The sequence below is a fragment of the Mesitornis unicolor genome, unplaced genomic scaffold (genome assembly GCF_000695765.1).
Source record: "Mesitornis unicolor isolate BGI_N332 unplaced genomic scaffold, ASM69576v1 scaffold5488, whole genome shotgun sequence".
In the NCBI taxonomy this organism is placed as follows: domain Eukaryota; kingdom Metazoa; phylum Chordata; class Aves; order Mesitornithiformes; family Mesitornithidae; genus Mesitornis; species Mesitornis unicolor.
The window spans coordinates 1-21671 of record NW_010203743.1 but is presented as its reverse complement, the minus strand read 5'-3'; the positions used below and the strand labels follow the sequence as shown (position 1 = coordinate 21671).

The 21671-nt window shown below is 43.4% G+C and overlaps 1 protein-coding gene across 1 annotated transcript in view; it reads right to left on the bottom strand.

Moving 5' to 3' along the window:
• LOC104545630 (serine/threonine-protein kinase WNK3-like) overlaps window positions 1-21667 on the bottom strand; it is a gene marked incomplete at both ends in the record, with an annotated part of 48406 nt that extends 26739 nt beyond the window's left edge. Inside the window, one exon of the mRNA XM_010190818.1 lies at window positions 21437-21667. Coding sequence (XP_010189120.1) covers window positions 21437-21667 — 231 coding nt within the window. The remainder of the gene's footprint in view (window positions 1-21436) is intronic.
• Between the last annotated feature and the right edge of the window lie 4 nt (window positions 21668-21671).

Here is a 21671-nt window from a genome sequence, read left to right as displayed (position 1 = left end):
AACCGCTCTACTCCATTTTCAGGAAAACCTTTCGAGTGTCTTGGTGCACTCGCTCTGCCACAGAACCATGGGACAAGGAACCCCAATTAGAGGAAAAATACAGAAGAGCCTACAGGCACTGCAGTACTTGGGATATTAATCTTTAAACAGAAACAGTTTTTCAGAAAGGTTTGACAAGGCTCATACATCTCAATTAGATGCCCTCCTAAACCAGCACCTCAGAAGGGATTGTGCTGCTCCTTCTCCCCAGGGAATTCTCCTTTCCCAGCACCTGTGTTTATAACCACACCACTCGGGCAAGTTCAGATGCCTGCTTGCATCTCCCACCACGGCAAACCACAAGAGATGCCTGCTTGCATCTCCCACCACAGCAAGCCATGAGATGCCTGCTTGCATCTCCCACCATGGCAAAGCAGGTGACGAGTCAGACAGAAAAGGTGCCGCTCAGAAAACCAGCTGATGAGCTGCACAGATAGTGTCACGCCACAATGGCAGAGAAGGCAGCTCAGAGCTTTTCCATGATTCACTGCAAATGAAATGCATGGGCACGGAGAAAGAGTAATTCAGGAAAAATGTCATGCAGAGGGAAGAAATCCTCCAAGCCCCATCTCACGTGAAAGGATCAAGGCAGCTTAAGGAGCAAGGCCAGGACTCAGACAAACCCAGGAAAGGGGACAGGAAGGCATCCCCTGCTCTGACTGCACAGTGCCCACAGTTCCCAGCCCCTGTGCTCCTCGCTCTCCACCACCTCCCATCCCCACCTATCCCAACCCCTCATTCCTTTCCCCCCTCCATGCCCTGCTGAGTCCCCATCACCCCTCTTGCAAGCACCCATTCACAGAGTTTATCTTCCCTTGGAAACACTTGCAGTGCCTTCTCAATTTTCATTATCCCCTCCTTATGCCCTGGAAAAAAACAAAACCAAAAACCAGATCAGAGTAATGCGATTTCCAGCAGCGGCCAAATTCATCCTGACACCAGCTGGGTGCGTATCCAGTTCAAGGCCACGGTACAGCCCGTCATGATAGCCTGCCAGTAGGCAAACCAGCAGGGCAGAAAGCCCTTGGTGTGCCTGACCAGTGTCACTTGCATGGCTCCCTCATCTAGAGACCTGAATTAACTCTTTCCTGAACTGCATTTTCCCTGCAGTGCCTAAAGAATAGTGAATATTATGAAAACATTTGGAGCTCAAACAAAAAAAATTCTGGAATAATCACATTTCCCTTGCTTTGCGCATTGGTATTGGATGCTGAGCCCACCTTTCCTAACTGGTCACTTTTCAGTTGTCCTATAATTTGCCAACAGAACTTGCTGTCCTCTGTATCCACATTACATAACTATGCTTCTGCACCATGGACAAACCTCTCCCCTATCAACTTTAACCACATTTTCCCACGTATGTTCGCAGCGATTTTGAGAGGAAGGAACATTAGGAACTCACTCCTGTGAATCATCATCTTGCTTTTAATACCACATGAGACTGTGCTTTCAAAGTCTGCCCACCCAGAGCAACAGCCTCTGCAGAGACAGCCTGAGGAGGGGGAGAAGTCCTAACGGATGTCTAACCTGAAGCTGTGTTTTCACAGGGGCGCTGTCAGACTTCCCTGTTTTTAAACAGCTCAGATTATTCCCGTTTTCCTGTGACAGCAGCACAGCAAAGGACAGCAGTATCCACAGGGCTACCAGGAGCCTCTTGGCCACCACCAATGATCAAGAACCCAACTGGTGGCCCAACCACCACCTGCTGATCCCATTGCAGCTTGTTTACCATCCCCAAAATACCTACATGGGCATTGCCAAACCAGCAGATTTCATGGCAGGTAACCCAATTAATCCTTGCTTTCTTGTACCACTCTGCTCTCCCAGATGCTCTCTCCCCTACAGACAGAGGTTGGTCCAACAGAGATGACACCATGCTCCCTAACCAACCTGCCCTGCACACTGTGCAGAAATGGAGGAGATGGAGAGGACAATCGGGGAGACAAATTCTGACTCTGGTGTCAAAGCTCCATTTCTGGTGATTAAAAAAAAAATCTGATTAAATTCCTTTCTCTTCCTCTGACTTCAGCAAGGCTTTTGACACCATCTCCCACAACATCCTTAGAGCCAAACTTCCGAAGTGTGGATTGGGAACTGGCTGAAGGGCAGAACTCAGAGAGCTGTAGGCAGAGGGGCAGTCTGGTTGGAGGTCTGTGTCTAGTGGTGCTCCTCAGGGGTCAGTACTGGGTCCAGCTCTGTTCAATATATTCATCAGTGACCTCGATGATGGGACAGAGTATACCCTCAGCAAGTTTGCTGATGATACAAAGCTGAGAGGAATGGCTGACACACCAGAACGCCATGCTGCCATTAAGCATGACCTGGACAGGCTGGAGAGTTGGGCTGAAAGAAACTTAATGTCATTCAACATGGGTAAGTGTAGGGTACTGCATCTGAGGAAGAACAACCCCATGTACCAGTACAGGATGGGGCTGACCTACTGGAGAGCAGCTCAGGGGAAAAGGGCCTGGCAGTCCTGGTGGACAGCAGCTGACCATGAGCCAGCAATGTGACCCGATAGCCAAGAAGGCCAATAGGATCCTGGGGGCATTAAGAAGAGTGTGGCCTGTTGGTCAAGGGAGGTTTTCCTCCCTCTCTACTCTGCCCTGGTGAAGCCACACTTGCAATACCACTCCCAGTTCTGGGCTTCCCAGTTAAAGCAGGACAAGGAACAACTGGAGAGAGCCCAGCACAGAGCCACTGAGATGATGAGGAGCATGAGGAAAGGCTGAGAGAGCTGGGGCTGTTCAGCCTGGAGGAGACTGATGGGGAAACTCATTGATGCTTATCAGTATCTCAAGGGCAGGAATCAGGAGGATAGGACCAGACTCTGCTCAGTTGAGCCCAGCAACAGGACAAGGGGCAGTGGTCACAAACTGGAGCACAGGAGGTTCAACAAAAACGTAAGGAAAAACTTTGTCACTGTGAGGGTACCAGAGCCCTGCCCCAGGCTGCCCAGAGAGGTTGTAGAGTCTCCTTCTCTGGAAATATCCAAACCCCTGGATGTGTTCGTGTGTGACTGCTCTGGGTTACCCTGCTCTGGCAGGGGTTGGACCGGGTGAACTCCAGAGGGCCCTTCCAACTCCTGCCATGCTGTGATGTGTTTCAAGACCCTTCTGTGAACAACTGAGAAACACTGTTGTTCTTCTATCATAGAAGAATCAGCTTGATATTTTTCTTCGTATTTTTAAACTCATACGAAGCTTTTCATTAACTGTGGAGTATGATACAGCATAGAAAGTATTATGATGTGCCTTGTTTTCTTTATAATAAACGTTTGATTTGAGACATATTGAAATTATTATGAAAAGTGAGGAAAGGATTTCCTCACCCAACTAAATCTGCTGGCTCTTGAGAAAGATTCAGGAATGTTTCAACCTAGAAAAGGTGTGAAAAACAGGTTCAGAGAATACATGTGGTCTCCTAAAAAAAAAAAACCACAACAAAAAAACCCTGTGCACTTAAATCCAGAACAAAATCCATCTCTTAATTTGAGTGACTCAACAAAGTTGAGATCTCAAGCTCCTACCCAGCTTGAAATAGCACTTGGAAGAAATTATAGGAATAGGCCTTTGCAGAATTCAGGTAATATACTGTAAATATTTTTTGTGACATTAGTAAATTGGGCTCTCTTTACAATAGGGACACCCATCTGGAAGAACAACTAGCAGGAAATAATCTGCTGAAGCACAGCTAGATATCCTGGGTAAGCCAGGACAGCCTCTCATTATATACTAGAAACTTAAAGGAAAAAAAAAGCCACGTTTAAAGAAAGGCACCACAGGCCCGTATGTATTAGTTTAGAGGATGCTCAGTTAGACTGAGAAGAGGATGTAACTAATAATTCTCTTATTATGGCTTTTATACATTGGCTGCCGTTCCAAGGAGAGATGGATTAAATACCACGCCTGGTTGGTTGGACTTCAAATTAAAAGCTCCGCAATGACCTTTCAGTCCCAATAGGGTGTTTTGGTTTCAGTTGTTGGGGTTGGTTTTTTTAAAGTCTATTAACTACATTAGGTCCTCCAGAACATTACCCTGAATAAAAACCATTTCAGCTGTAAGAGACAAAAATAGGATAGGAAATAAATACATCAATAGAGGTTTGGGTAGCAAGCTCAGTTCACAGACCCCCTGGATTCCCATCCTACGGATGGCCAAGGGCCATCACCCCCCAGGCAGCCGTCAGCACCAGCACGTAAGACCACCAGGAGACAAAAAGAAACAAACACAAAGTCCATGCACCATAATATTAAGATGCTTCACACAGAGATCAGATTTTGCAGCTTATTAAACACACATAAACAAACTTTTCTTAAAAAGCCTTTAATAGGATTTAGTATGTCCGGCTTTCAACTATGGAGGCTGCCATGGGAAAAGACCAGCCCTGATCTGCAGCTTCTGAAAGGAACCAGGAAACAGAGGTGTAGGAAATAAAATGCCCTTGCTTTGTGAACCATAAAAGGGAAATAAAAAAACAACCTCGCAAAAACCAAACAACCCTAGGGTAGTTCCCTAACTATGTCTAAATTCACACAGCATTTCTAGAGCAGGAACAATTCAAGTGAAAGAATCCAGGAGGTTTCTCCCTGAAAAGTGAGACACAGCTGGCTAAAGAAATTTTTCTCATCACACCTCTTTCTCCCAAGACATTTCCATGGGAAAAAACCCCATTAATTCCCACTCTAATAATAAACATAATATACATCTGCAATATAGCTGCCAACTACTGAGATCCATCACGCATTTCCTACTCGGGAAAGCAGCACATCACAGCATGTGCAGCCCAGCCCTCCCTGCTCTTTCCTCCAACTATGATATTAAATCCAGAAAATTTCTCCTTACCCCTTCCTGCTCTCTAAATTAACCTGATTATAGAAATAACCTGCGGCATTTCTCTGCCGCAGTGCAAAGGAATAGAGCAGTGGGCAGCCTCCCCAAGAATTAATTACTATCAGCACACAGCGATGAGCCTTTTATTTTGACAAAAGCTTGGTTTTTATCAGGCTCTAAATGATGAAGTTTCCCAAAAACACCCATTTTACATTAACACTCTAAAAACAAATGTAATTTAATTTATTGCATCTATCATTCTTTTTCCAAAAGATGTATGTTTAGTCTGAAAAGCTAAAAACGTACACGTTGGAGCTCCAAGTAGCTGTAGTTAAATTCTAGATATCTCAAAAAAGGTTGCTCAGAAATATTCATCAGAGGAAATCTTGCAGAAGCTTGGATTACTCTTGCCAGCAGATTCACCCAATTTCCAAAGAACTCAATGGTTTGAGTATCATAAATAAAATCAATAATAAAAAATACCAAAATCTAGCTACAGATTATCATTCCAGGCAAAAATATTGAAGGATTTTTAAGATCAACTTCTTATCAGTCACTAAGTGAGTGACTTAAAATATATTAAAGATTGGTTTTCAGAAGTTTTTAAAATTAGAAATTATAAGAACAAATTATTGACTGCCATGAACCAAAAGGTTTAACACAGCCTATCACAGAGCTGCAACTTCATTTTAAACATCAAATTTCCCAACTTCCTAGCCCCTGATTTTGTGATAGCTCCTGAGCAGCACCACCTTATCCCCAGTGCTCCAGAGAAAGCCGAGGTACCAGCCGCAGTCTAAAGAACAGTTAAAATACCTGTAAAAGCAAGGCTTAGCAGAAGCTACCTGACAAGTTTACAATCCACCTAAACCACTCCAGGTGCTTTTTAATAAAAGCACTTAAGAATTCACAAACTAAAGAAGACTTTCTTTTATTTTTTAAATGGCTCAGGCATGCTTTGCCTACCAGAATGATATTATATATTCTGCACCACTACAATTAAGAGTGCCATTACATTTAAAAGCCTGCATACTTTAAAGGGTCTTTTAAAAAGCATACCACTAAGTACGATGATCCTATTTAATAGTTGCCAAGTTCAGGAGGTCATTGACAATTTTAGATTCCTATATTTATCTCACTTGTGCAAACATTTTATTATGATTACCGTTGCGTGTTTGTGTGGACTTTTTAAAGGAACACTCACATCTCACATTATGGATGTGCAATAAGTAAAGACCAAGCAAACAAACAGTAAAAACCATTTCTTAAAGAAAGGTAGAATCACTGGAATTTTCTCTGAAAAGCAAGGGAAGCATTTGAGCATCTATTTTCACCTCCATATCCAGGGTTAAGAAGAAGTCAATCAACTGAACCACTGACTCTCTAGCTATGTTGTAAAGATAAATATATTTACAAATACACTGCTTTTGCATTGTGTTTTCCTCTGTGGAGGTTACAGCTCTGGTACAGGCTTACATACTGCCACTGCTGTGTACTGTATATAGTGTTAGAGTTGCTTTCAGTATCTCTTCAATTAAAAAAAAAAAAAACCACAATTGTTCACTTTAATCTTGCAAGAAAAATAACACTCTCAAGACCTTCTTATTATCACAAGAAATTGTTTTAAAACCAGGTAAGTTTGCACAGTAATTTTGGGTAAACCTAAGAATAAAAGCTGCTGCTCTGGGAATATTCCTGCATTTCAAAATCTACAGCATGCTTAAAATGAACATAATGCTTATTGAAACAAATGCATAAACCCTGGCTCGGGGATTTCAGAATTCTGGCACATGAGCATCTTAGAAGTAGTATGCAGCTTTTTTTGCATTTTTTTTTTAACTGAGCTCATTAAAACAGGCCTTCATGGGCTATTATTCACCTGACCGTCTTAGACCTCTAAGAGTAATTAACATTTTGGTACATTTAAGATTGTTGAGTTAAACCAGTCCTTCCCTTTTCCCATTCAGGCAATTAAACACTCTGCTTTGTCACAGGTAAAGGCTCATTCTGACCCTTAGGTATGTGTCCGCTGACAAAAATACATGAAAAACTGAACAAAGTTGACAGAAAAACTGAATACATGCTGTTCAGAACTGATGCAATGATCATAAACAAGGTGGAGCTTTTACTTAATTCATCCAGGCTGGGAAATTACTTTAAAACACTCGACTGCCTCCCCCATACAGTCGCACAATCACCCACCCATTACTACATAAATATGTTCTTTGCAGTGCTATAAAGAAATCTTTCACAGGCTTCATAAACTTACAAAAAGCAAGACAGGACAAAGGGAAAAGAAACAATAAAAACAACTCATCCCTTCTAGTTATTTCTAGTGAATGTAACCAAAAAAAATTCAAATATGTATTTTTCAGCCTTTGTTTCTTCAGGAAACAAGACTGCAGGGATGCTCTGTGTGTGTGCGCGCGCGCGTACATCTCCCCTTGTCTACAATACATTTTGGGAGTAAATTGGGCTGGCAACTCACAGAAACAAAGCAGGTTTCAGGAAAATTTATATCAATGGCAAAGAAATTCTCTTCTTGGCCCCACTGAAGAAAAATCTGCAGAAAAAGCACAACCCTCGTAGCTGTAAAATCCACAGAAAAGCACATTCAGAAAGAACCAAACTGCAGAGCAGCCCCACAGGGAGCTCACATCCTATTAGGTACCAAGGACTCCAACTGCAAGATGACTTCATTAGTTACCCTGCTGACAGAAACCCATTTTGAAATATACACTATTTATCTTTTAAGGTACCAAGGTCACAGTTCATAAGAAATGACAGAGTTCTCTCTTTCTGAACACAAAAATTAGCTTAGTGGAACTGCTGTAATGGCTTTTTTCCTTTCTCTAACAGAAAATTCATAAATTACAATTTCAGCTCCAAACGTTAGAGGGAATGCAACTTGGATAGCAGATACTCCAGCATGCCTAAAACACACAATATATAAACGTTCTCAAAGCTTCTTTTAAAAAAAGTATTTACAGCATCTGTGCTGTTAAATCATTAATTGCAACACCAGAATTAGAGTAGGTAAGCATCAACAAGGCAGTCTGAAAGACTGCAAGTTAGCAGTCATCACTAAGAATCAGAAACTAACTGTTATGGCAGAAGGTTACAAAAATGCCCTTTCATCTTGTTTCACTAGAAGCTACCTCCTTTTCCTTTATTTTCCACAAACTGTGATTTCTATCTCAGGTGCATCAGGATTTTCAAAGAGAGCAGAAGCTACCCCAGCCATCACTGATGTTCTCACTGCTGCATGAAGCAGCTGCCCAAGAAACACCCTGGACAGCAGGAAGACCATCAGGTGAAACAGTCATGAGATTAATCAGAGAAGGTAATTTCACGAGATTGCAAAGAAAACCCTCTAATGAAAAGAAAAGGACATGAGAAGAACAAGTGTATTTTTATACGTCCTGTGGCAGTGCAGAAGGGCTCAAAGAGCAGAACCTTGTCCTTGTGGCTTTGGGGGTGGTGGTAGAGGACCAGGAAGAAGAAGAAGGAGAAGGAAGATGACATTAAACTGCTTTTTATAAGCCTAGTGGAAAGTTTTTATGAAGTTGCATCCATTTTTAATGAAGCCTCTCTAAAAATGCACAAAGGAATGTGGGAATGGGTTGATGAACCACCCTGCAATCCTAATGTACCTAAATCTGTAGCAAAACCAGACCAGCAGCAGTTGTACCCCTTACACTGAGAAGCAGGGATTCAGCAGTGACACAGGTTTCATTTTTGGGTCCCAGGTTAGTACTCTGTGTATCTTCAGCTATGCCCTGCTCAGGCAAAGCAACTCTCCAACCACAGACCCCCCAGTTCGGTCATTCTCCATCACCCCCTGCACACCAAGAGACTGTCTCCTGACAGGGACCACGCTCCCCAGCAACATCGGTTATAAAATGAGTTACTGGTCAGCAACATCACACAAAAAGCGGTAGAAAAATATGGACAGATATAGGTGTGGCAGCAGTCAATAAACACCCACAGGCCCCATTTATTTGCAAGAATTGCTTTTGAGCACACATCATCTCAAGTGTCTCATTTCACACACAAGAGTTTGCAGCCCAAAACCAAAGCTATTTAGAGGAAAAGTTTTCTTTGAAGCCCATGTGTGAGTGAGCAGTAACATATTCTCCCTCAAACCACCTGAGAGATAACACTAAAATACACATACTTTAATAAAAGAAGCTTTATACTTAATGCTTCAATGTTATAGTTTTCTTTGAAGCCCATGTGTGAGTGAGCATTAACGTATTCTCCCTCAAAACACCTGAGAGATAACACTAAAATACATATACTTTAATAAACAAAGCTTTATACTTACTGCTTCAATGTTACTTAGAGGAAGAATTGCTGTTTCTAATAGTTCTGTAACTTCAGTGGTTAAAAATTTGTAATGCTGGCTTCATCTGAGTAAGCAGATCTCAGGTCACACACATCTGTAGTATTAACCGTTTCTCTTGGTATGGGATATCAGATTTATCTCTGGAAGCAGCGTTTGTAATGCTGGCTTCATCTGAGTAAGCAGACACACATCTCAGGTCACACACATCTGAAGAATTAACTGTTTCTCTTGGTATGGGATATCAGAATTATCTCTGGAAGCAGCAAGCCCAGCTGCTTTTCTCCTCTCCTCCAACAACCCTTCCACACCAACAGCCCAGGCGGTGATGATGTCTCATAGTAGGGGTACAGGCTTTGGCAGAGCGCTCAAGAGTGGGAGATGGAGGGGGAACATGAATTCAAGTAGTCAAGCCACAAAGAAAAATCCTACAGAATATCTGCCATTTATTCCAGAGGGTTAAAAAGAGGTTTCACTTCTTTTCCTTCTCTCAGCCACAGATATTTGCTACAAGTTTCTTACTCCTGTACTTTGGAAAAAAAGCTTAGTCCTCCTCCATGTACAAGGACTGAGAGTTGTCTATCGCCTAGAGGAAACCGCAGGGTGCCTTTGTAGGAGTATCTTGTATCACGGGAATCTATCCAGTCAGCTTAATTTCACATGAGACTATAAAACCAAGGCACTGAATTGACCTGGGTCCAAACGCACGCTTTTGAAAGCACTTGCAGCTCTGACACCCAGTCCTCCAGCTGCCAGCAGACTGAAGGTACAGTGCCTTTCCTTACGATGAGGTGCCTGCAGAAGCCAAGGTCTCTCACAAACACCTCATACACCCTTGCCTTAACTTAGGTCAGTGCCCGCTTTGCACATAAACACAGCTGGGACCCAGAAATGAACTGTGCACCCATTCCTTTAAACAGCTGAAGCCAGGAGACATTTGCATTTCACATCCACGCTGTGAAAGAGCTGGGTGATGGCACTCAGCACTTATTTGACACCTAGAAGAGGTGTTGCCCATCTCCCCTCCCACAATGGCAATACCAAAAGACTTAATGAACAGGGGAGATTCACCCCAAACTCCCATCCCCACCTGCAGCAGTCACTGGAGCCTTTACCAAAGCCTCCAAGCTATTGCCCTCACCGCTAAGGGAAGGGTGAGGAGCACACCTCCTGTGACTTCATGCCTCCAGGGCAGGAGACTCTTCCATTCTCAGATGAGAAGGGAATCCCAAGAGCAAACGCCAGAGCTGGCTGGACATGACAACCCTCCAGCAGAGAGGTGAGCTACTGGTCTTGCCTTCCTCCCAGACAGTTCATATGTCTGAAGATGGAGCAACTAGCTGCTGGATGGAGCCATCCCCATCAGCACACTGCTCTTTGGGGTCCTCACTCTGAGCTAACGCAGCTCACTGCCTGCAGCACATTTAACAGTAGGTTATGGGTTCCACTTTTCCGTCTTTATAGGAACCAGCTCCAGATGCCCAAGTTCACCACCCACTGCCTGGTCCAGGTCTGAAACCAGCCCAAGCACAGTCCTTAAGTCTAAAATGAAGACTCCAAAGTGAGTTTCTATTTAAAGCCCAAGTGTTCACTGCTACTTGACACCGATAGGGCTCAGCAGCTCTTGGCAGCCTAGAAGAATTTATAGCTCAAACCTGCTTCAGATAACTTGAGTTCAGTTCAAGAGTCTGCCACACATCTGAGGACCAGCAGCTCTCATTTTTGGGGGAAGTTACAGAAAAATCCCCATTTGTTTCCTGAACAGTGCTACAAGAGTTTCAAATTAACAAGGCCCTTACATTACAAGTAACTCCCAAATGCTGCATGATTACATTACAAATAAATCCCAAGTACTGCATGACGTTCTCTCCCCTCACTCCCCTCCCTCTGCCTGTGCTGGAAGTTCCTGGAGCTCCAAGGCTTCATTTGGGCTGCACGGCCACAATGACTTGTTAAATTCATTAAGGTCAATGAAAGATGTTACACAAATTATTACAACTTGTGCAAGAAAAAACCTGAAGGGCAGTGAGGATCGATGCCAGAGCATAGGCAAAAAATACCACACCAGGGAGGACACAACCTGAAGACAGGACCACAGATGGGCTCTAAGGAACCCCCTTTTAGGTCATTCTTACCAACCTATTTTACCCCACATCCTGTGGCTTAATATAAGCGGTTGTATATTTTCTCTACTTCTACTAGTAATTTTATATATGCACAAACAACATGAAGCAAAAGGACAAGATATTCTCATCCTCCATTAATAATTAAAGGCAATAAAAGTCTTATCATAATTGGGAGAAAATCAAGTCGATTTTATTAGTGCAACACTTGCTTTATTATCTACAATTCTCAAAGCACTGATATGAAAGAGAAAGCAAACAAGTACAAATGCACATAGACATGGCATTTTTCCCTGCTTAACCAGTAAAGCTCAGAACAAAGCAAACCTGTTTGGAATCAGCTTTACAAGATCCAGATATGGTCAAATATCTCGGCAGGGCACTGCATGGTCCTGCAGCATGGAGACACAGGGAGCCGCTGGAAATTTTGTGATTCCCCCCCCACACTGTCCTATTTTAACAGACAAAATTGATTCTGCTCAGTCAACCACCACAGCTGTATCAGCTCCAGCGAGTACAATGGGTCACCCAAAACACTGCTCTAAGTGAAAAAAATCCAGACAGCATCAGGAACAGCAATGCTAAAAAGCTGCTTATTGTACAAAAATCTGGAATAAACACCGTAATTTTAATCCCTCAAGCACACGCCAGCAGCAGAACGGAACATCCATTTCGGCAGCAGACGCAGGCCATGCCTGTTTTGTATTTCTTTTGTAAAATTAATACTCAGGCCTCAATATATGGAGTGACCAACTGTCATTCGTTCTTTCGAATAATACCTTATTTTACAGAATATAAACAATTTTTAATTATTTAGCTAAAGAAAAAAAACCTTCCTCCATCTGTTCAGTCTTACTGGGTTTTAGGCAGTTTTAAGCACTTGAAACATGCTGACAATGGCATTTGGGCAAGCCCTGCTAATGCAGGAATCCATGAACACACCACAGAGCTCGGGACAGAACCAATTTCCTAAGGCCCATACTTTGCTATGTAGTTAAAGGATACGATAAGACAGGTCCCCAAAAGTATAAATATAGCTAGGGAAAAAAAAGTCAGTCATCGTCCATACAGATTTACATTCAAATTCTCTGGGTTAAGATGACAAAAAAGTCTTTTAAGTAGTTTTCAGGAGAGCTGTACTACAGCAGGACTTTCAGAATTTGAGAAAGGCAAACTGGTACCTTTAGTAGCCAACCACAGTATGGCTTTCTGCCCTCCAAAAAAAAAAAGATTAGCGTGTAACAAAAATGCCCGTTTCCTTTCAGGTTTTCATTTTCTTAGAAAAAGCTAAGAATCAAAGGCATTTTAAGTTTACTTTCCCAACCAGAAAATTACATTAAATTTCAAATTAATTTTAGTCAAGTGTTGCAGAGATTCATGATACGATCAAATACTACCCAAAGCATGTTTAATTTTCCTTTAAGAAGTCAGGAATGAAGATCAGATTGGATTCACAAAAAATAGCCAAATCAGAAAAAACTCACAAATGTTATTTGAGCCCACATTCTCCTATCTGTTCTCCTCAGAGTTCATGAATAAGGGTTTTGTATTCCTCTGTAGCAAACAACTGAAAAACAGATGGTATTAGGTCTTAAGTTACTCCCTCCTCGATAGTTTAAGCAGCACGTATGTTCCCATGATACGGCATTTCATTTTACTCATTACTCCCACCACATATTTAACCACCACATTATACAGCCCTTATGCTGCATTGACACAATACAGCAAAACTATTTTCTAGTAGATCACTTATAAAATCTGATTGTGAATACTTTAACACGTGACACAAATTCAAATGCATGCACACTTATATGGAAGATTCTGGAGAAGGAAGGAAGGCATCCCATCAGCTCCAGGAATTTGCTTATTTGGAATAACGCTGCAGCACAGTGGGGTTGGACAGGCTATAGTGTGTTTCATGGAGATAATTTTTTAAGAAGAGCCCTGTTGGGATGATAGTGAACCAAAGCCCCAGGTATGTAAGATCATTCCATCCTGAAATGGATTTTGGTAGGTTTTCTGAAGATATCCCAAGATGAGATACGATTATGAGTTTGCTTATAACCAGCTGAGAGAGTTGGGGCTGTTCAGCCTGAAGAAGAGAAGGTCCTAGGGGGGATGTTACAGCAACCTTCCAATACCTGAAAGGTGCCTATAAGAGATCTGAGGAAGAGCTGTTCACTAGGGATGTAGCAATAGGACAAGGGGTGATGGTTTTAAACTAGAAGAGGGTAGATTTAGGTTGGATATTAGGTTGCCCAGAGAGGTGGTGGATGCCCCATCCCTGGAGATATTCAAGGTCAGGCTTGGTGGGGCTCTGAGCAACCTGATCTGGTACCAATGTCCCTGCTCACTGCAGGGTTGGACTGGATGAGCTTTACAGGTCTCTTCCAACCCAACGCATTCTATGATTCTATAAGTTTATTCATTTTTTCTTTCAGGGGTTAAGTAAATGGCCTCAAGTTGCACCAGGGAAGGGTTAGATTGGATATGAGGAAAAATTTCTCTACTGACAAAGTGGTCAAACACCAGAAGGGGCTACCCAGGGCAGTGGCAAAGTCACCATCCCTGGAGGTGTTCAGGAAGTGTGGATGTGGCACTTCTGGACGTGGTTTATAGGCATGGTGGTGTTGGGTTGACATTTGGGCTCCACGATCTGGGAGGTCTCTTTCAACCTTAATGATTCTGTGATGGGACATCACCACACCTCATTTAACCACACATTTGGAGCAAGCCAAGTCACTGCTAAAAAAACAAAACGGTCACTCCAGAAAAGTTTTTGGTATCATTTATTGCCAGCTGATACAGCATTCAGCCCAAGTTCATCAATCTGTACGGATGACTGGCAAGCAAAACACTCCCCAAGGCTGAGAGGTGTTCAGTGACACCCTGTATCCACAGCACAGGTGATACAGGACATCTGACCCTCTCCTTGCACCAAAATGTGTCTTTTGTATGGGCATGATCATCTGCAAGGAGAAAGTCAGAACAGAGCAGAACCTATGCAGCACCCAAGCTAATTTGTAATGGACAAAATTCGCCAACCAGCAGGCTGCTTTGGATAAGCATCATGCCAAAAGGTGGTATGGACTTGATTTCTTTAGAGGACAGTGAGATTTTATTCAAGAATGTGGGAAGCTGCTTATGGTTTGAAGATTAGTCCATTCCAGAGCAAGAGATCAACCTAATACATAAAACTGGCTCTATTTTGTGGTTTATGTAGAAACTGGATTTCAAAAGATCACAGAATATGAGGAGTTGGAAGGGACCTCAAAAGCTCCCCCAGTCCAACCCCTGCCAGAGCAGGATCACCAGACCAGGTCACACAGGAACACGTCCAGGCGGGTTTTGAATGTCTGCAGAGAAGGAGACTCCACAACCTCTCTGGGCAGCCTGAGCCATGCTCTGTCAAAAGATCCTCAAGTACTCTTTGGGAAGATGAGAAGTACACAGAATGCAGGTACACACCTTGCTTTTTTACACACTGACAGCTCACACCACCCAATCAAAGCCTTTTTCTTACTCACTCTGCAGAGGTGAAGCAGAGGCATAGAGGAGCTAAAACACCTCTCTCTAAATAAAGAAAAATCTTCACACCATGCACAGCAGAGATTTGAGAGTATCTATCATCTTGCAGTTTTAACAACTGGTCCAGATGGCAGCACAGAAGAGGCTCTAGCCATTTATTGTTTAAGGTGTTGCAGAGGATACAAGAGTAAAACTCTCTCCTGGCAGAAAGGTGGGTTCCTCATTTCAGAGCAGGTAGAAGGGCAGGAAGAAAGCAGTGAGGTGGTTCCTCCCTTTCAGAGCTACACAGGAATAGCAAGGTACTGGGTCAATGTTGTTTCTAGCTGACTTCTCAACTCCATGGAAAACAAAACAAAAATCTCTCCCCTTCCTTGCCAAGCCAGGTTTCAGGCACACCAAAAATCAACATAGGGATAACACCCGTGTTTTCTAACAGGCCAGTATCACTCCAGCGAAATAATGCATTTCCGGGTGTCACTTAAATTTCACATGTACAAAAGTAACCAAGAGGAAAACCACTCCTGCGTGACCACTTCAGATATTCTCCAACCATTATTTGCTTAACCCCCTCCTATTTCAGAGCAATGAAGATGTCTGTCCCAGGAGGCATGCAAAGTGTCACACATCTCGCATGATGTGCCTTTGGCTGCCCTTTTTCTATGCCTACAGCCTGCCGGGCTACCATGCATCAGCCCTCACCTTACATTGATGTTTTCTGGCCAGTCTGACCCACCACAGAACCTACTGAGCACAGGGGCTCCTGGGCTATGTCCCAGCAAGTCTAAAAACCAAACTTCCCCCATTAGACAGTTGTAGCAAGCTCTTCTCAGCACTCAGACCCAAACCCACCACTCCAGCTGGGCTCCTGAGGCATAGGAGATCCATCACTACCCCCCTCCTCAACACCCCCTGCTCCTCATAGCAGGGCCTCTGCCCTCCTCCCAGCCTCTGCAGCATCTCCACTCTGAGCACACAATAATCCCAGTAACTCCAGTAACCAACACCTGAACTGCTGTTGCCACCCTTCTTGGAGCACATCATTACCAGCACCACTGAGCTTTCTCTGACCGCTGTTAACCCTAACCATGAAACACGGCAGCACTTAAACCACGAATGTAAGCGTGTTTCACACAACCCACACTACATCTCCAGTGGGCACATAACCAAGATGACAGCTTGCAACATCAGTGTTTCCTCCCTGTCAGCTGTGGACAAGAGATGACCAAAGGGACCAGAAATGTCCTTTACGCCAAGTTCCGGTTTTATTTTAATTCATTTCCTCTTACTGCAACTGGACCCTACACATTTAGCATGAGAAGTTTAACCAGGATTAAAAGAACATAATGGCAACCTTTAGGCAAAACACACTCAAAAGCAAAAGAAAGCAGACTTATTGAATTCAAAGGCAGAATCTGAAGCCTGACCCAGCTCTATTTCATTTAGTGAATTTGAGAAGAAGTCTATTAATAGCTCTCCACCATATCCCATCCTGCTTCTCTGTGTCAGGGCAACAGCTATACTAACAAACACCCGGGATACAGGCACAGGTTTTCATACTGACACTGCAAAGCAGAGCTAAACCACTTGTTTAAATTTAAACAGAAGTGACTGTCGAGAATTGACTAAAACCAGCCAAAATTAGTCTCAGTTAACCTGGTACGAGCACCCAGCAATATCAGATGCAAGTCTCACTCCTTTCTTCTCTCAAAGATATTTTCTAAATTATTCTGTTCATTTACACTACAAAGTTTACCCAGCCAATAAATTAACAGCATAGATAGTAGCTGGTTACTATTTCAACATCCGATGAATGCTGTCAGCCAACAAGGGCACTACAAAGCCAAACCATTACACCACTGAAAATCCTGAATATGTCACCTTTTCCAGAAAGAAACCTCCTAGATTCTTGATACAGGGACATAGGACATGCTCCTCCTCCACGTCATTTAACTCCACATAATTGAATTTTGCCAGAAGCTTTAACACATTTTACAGGCTCCCACTTTTAACCATGCTAACATATCTGCTTACACAAGAACAGTTGAGCCATGGACCTTTGGTATTGCCTTGAACAATCATCACAGATCTTTTGAGTGGACAAAACATATAAAATAACGTTAAAAAATTTAAGAAAATATTTACATAAGCATCATAGCCTTCTCTCATATATAAGGCAACACACTCAAAAATAAACTGCATGGTTTTCCACCCTTAATACACTCATCCAACTAGAAATTTTGCTTCAAGGAAAGTTTATCAGCCTTAGAAACAAAAAATAGTGAGCTCACCTAGGTCTAGCATTAATGAATTTAAATGCCCTTTTTATTCACCTTGCATTAAAACAAAGTCTAATCTCATCTTGTACTTCTAGAATATTCATGCCATATTAAAATCAGTCAGCTATCAGCCAATCTGGATGAGCTTCTCATTTAATAAAAACAGATCAAGAGAATACATTATCTGTTCCCATGTTAACACTGCACATGAAGCAAATAAAAGAAGTGTTCAGAAATGCATCCACATTTAGAACTTAATTTTCATTAAAGATCTGTGCCCCCCAAAAACTTGAAACTCCTGAACATCTGAGTGACTTAAGACTCCATACAATGTACCTTCATGTTTTTCCTTTGGGCCAGGCAGTTTGAAAAGACTGGCAGTGACATAAAAAAGGAAAAAGTACTGTAAGACTATGAAGTAAAACAATTATCTTGTAAAGAATGCTGTAAGACCTGAATTTTGGCAGAAAAGCTGCAGGCACAGGGGGTAAGAAATGGCCACCTCAGAGCACCATGTCTCTTTGCGGTTGTTTTACCATTACAGCCTTCTTGGTTTGGTAGCCATTTGTGGTCAGAGCTATTCTAATCCTCCCGATTTCTGATTTCGGCTATATGGGTGGGGAAGAAGTGACCTCTGCCCATCCTTCACTCCTCCCTAGCTCCTCAGATACCTTTAACACCCGATGCTCTGTCCCAGGGAGCACCAAGGACTCCCATGCAGAGCACCTGGAGGCCAAGCATCCTGAAGAAACCAGTGTCCATCTATCTAAGCACAAGTACAGAGTAGAGAACAAGTCCTGGGCAACCAGTGGAAGAAGCCTGGCCTCCCTGTGTTCATCAACAGGCATTTCTCACCTACCCACCACCGGTACAGCAACAGCAGGATGAGACAGTCTATCCTTCCCACATTTTCAACACAAAACTACAATAAAATACAAACAAACAGCAGCCCAGTATTCAGAGTTCAAGCGAGAACCATCAAGTACAATAAGGTCCAAGACAGCATCAGGTCTGACTCTTCCACAATTTCCCTATGTGTTCCCAAAGGGAAATTGGATGGGGATTTTGAAACCATTCATGTAACTAAAAAGATTATTTGGCTTGCCAGCAAAAGCCTATATTCCTTATTCATGACCTAACATTTTACTTAGGAGTGCAACACTGCAGCACTGTTATGCTGAAGTCTTACCACACAGCAGTTGTATGCCACCAATTAAAATTAATTATAGCTGTTGAAAACCTTAGAATGCAAACCCTTCCAAACTGCAAGGGCACGCTAATCCCGCTCCAGTTCTTCAGTTTCAGGAAGGAACAATAAACTTATTTTCTAGCTAGAATCTGACTACAGCTTTCACATCTTGACAGATCTAAACCCCAGCTCTAGTTTGGTTCACATTTGGATCCTACCCTAATCCAAGCCATGGTTTTGGTTCTGAACCCTAAAGCCACCTTTTCAGTGAAATAAAACCACTGAACAAGAACAGCTCACAAGGTCTTTGTACAGACAGACAAAAAAGGAGACGGACACACAGGCAACGGTACAACTGGGCTGAAAAAATGCTGAGCAAGGGCAGGGATTAACGCCTGCGCAGAACCTCAATCCTGCGAGTTTTTAACTCTCAGGCTCTAGAAGTAACGAGCACAAGTGTGCATCCCCAGAAGAATGGCAACGTACAGTTTGGGGCAGCTTTACTGCGAAAAGGCTCTAGGATAGGTTTTGATGGCGTGAGACGGCAGAGGCAGTCATTTTGTCTTCAGCAGCGTGGTGATGGCTTCCACCCAGCCTTCTGCTACATATACCTGAACTTAGCATTTCTACCTGGCACAGCTTATCTAAAAATTCCCAAAATGCCATGAACAGAGTGATTACTTGACAGCACTCTGAATGCTTTCCCAATGACACTCCCTAGCTGAATTAAGAGAGTAATCTACAAGTCAAAAGCCCAAGACAACACTCACCCATTCACACCTTCTCCCATGGCTTCCTTCAGGCAAACCAATCACAAAAGCACAGGCTTTAATCCCAAAGTGATTAGAGACTTTTGTCATTCAGTTAAAACTTTGTCGATGCAGCCCAAAAAGCTGGCTTTCCAATTTCACATTCCAGCCGAGGAGACCTGGCATCGCCTCCAGGGCCAGCAGACAGCAGGATTCAAGAAGAACCAGCACCTTCTCATAGGGATTCACACCAGTTTCTCTAAAGCAGTCGAATAATATGCAGAGGGGGGGTTTCCTACAATTAGAGGCCTAAAAAATTCTATATTAAATTGAAAATATCTAGCAGTAAGATGCGAGTTAAGATGAAGCACAAATAATGTAAACTAGTGGGAACTGGGGAATGATTACAGACGATTTCTTCACACGCAGTCAGTTTAAGAACTCCTAAACAAGCATCACTAGGAACAAGAAACCAATTACCAGGGAAGCTTCATACTGCAGTTTTCCCATCACAATCTCTCTCTTAGGTGTAAGTGACCCAAACACTGAAATTTCTGTTCTCCAATACATTTGGCAGTCTTTTGTAGTTAAAGCTATTCCATTACACACAGTACATTAGAATACATCTATTCCAGTTCCCCTGCTAGAGCGTACTGACAAATACAGCAAGAGGATGAATCCCCAGTCCACATGGTCGCTCTGTGGTGACAGGGCCAGCCTGGCCAGATGCACGGCAGAACACCAGCCCATTCCTACGGGTAAGCCTTCCCAACGCACCCCAGACACCATCTCAAATTAATTTCAGGCTACCAAAGAAAAACTCCCAGCATTTGGGGTTCAGTTCCAAGGCGAAGCCAAAGGCCAGGCCTGCCCACAGGGCTCAGCTCCCCTTCAAATCACTGGGCAACTCCACAGCCTCTCCCACTTGCCCAGGAGCCCCCAGGGCCACCTCCAGGCTAGGTGAGAGGAGAAGGGGTTGAACCCCTCACCTGCAGCCCTTCAGGTCCTCCTCAGGGCCTTACCTTGCCCAGCTGGACCAGCTCTGTATTTTGCATTTCTGGCTAATAAAAGCACGGGGAAGTGCTCCCCATATTTCTTCAGGAAGGAGTGCTGAGGTGAATTATGATTCTATTGTGTAATGAAATCATCAGGGGATAAAGATGGGGCCATACATCCATCCCCGCCTACCCTAGTAGGCCAAGAGTAATTTACAAATAGATTGAGCCACCTTTAACAAACAATCAGGAGCTCAGGCTTACTGTATTATGTTATGTACATGCTATTCTCAGATAAGGCCATAAAGCTCTATCAGCAGGTGTGAGTTTAAGGACTCCAAATTATAATTATAAATTAAATTTTCTAGTTGCCGCCAAAATTACAGAATAACTCAGACTAAGTAATAGCTTCAGAAGAAAATAAGAATCTTCTTGGATTTTTCTCTTAGGTCTCATTCAAATAGATGCTAACACAAATCAGGAAACGGACACTAAAAGCTTCACAAGGAAAAAAATTAAGCATATACTACTGCATTTTTTACAAATGTGAGAATATAAAAATCAAAGAGTATCAGCCATGTCCCAAAACAGCGAGAGACTGCACCTAACCCGTCCCTCTTTAGAGTGAAGTCATCCAGTAATATCTAAAGACCTAGAGCCCAAACCAGATCTTTTATGTGAAATCTTTATTTTAAAAGAAGGTATTTGGATAGACAGGCTTCAACCAAACCAAAGCACTGGTTCAGAGGCCTAGAGATGGGGAGCACTCAGTGCTTGCTCAGTCGCAAGCAGCAGGGAACAGCCACAGCTCCAGCGCAGGGGAAAGGGTGAGTGAGGGGGCAAGCTGATCTTCAACCTTTATAAAAGCAAAACGCATTTATATTCATCACAAAAGGAAAGTTCCCTCCTGCGAATGCGCTCCAAGCTCATTTATGTTCAGTGTCTTTTTAATACAGGCCTGCAATATAAAGGATGCTCCTGCTAAATCACGCTGCTGCTTTCTGGAGGGGTCAGGGGCAGGGGAAGAGGAGCTCCCCGCGGCTGTTCTCAGCAAGCTCTGTGCGCTTGGGCAAAGCCACTCGGGACCTCTCCACGCAGTGACAGGGCCCACGCCAGCACCCTGTATCGGCGCCGGGTGCCAGGGCCGAGGGGGTTAAGCGGGAGGAGTGGAGATAAGGTGGTGGCTGCGGAGCCAATGAGGCCGGTGCGCTATAGTTAGACCCTGGATGCTAAGCCAGGGTGACTATAAAGGCTGCTAGAGATGAGCTGCTGGAGATGACACCCGCATGTTGCCCTTAGCACCTAGGCTTACAAAGCAGAAAAAAAAAAAACAAACGCAGGAGGATCAGCTCGGCTTACCTGAAGTTCACACCATGCAACTTCCACCCACGTCTCCGTGTCCAGACCCTTATAGACCGTTTTGAAGGATCCCCTCCCGAGTTCAATATCAAACTTTAGGAACCTGCCATCCAGCGAGGTGGCAACCGCTTTCATATCAGCCTCCTCCTCGGGCTCCTCTTTCTTCGCCTTGCTCTGATCCTTGGCAGCATCCGACGTCTCTTTCCTCTCCGCATCTTTGCCCGGCTCCTTCTGC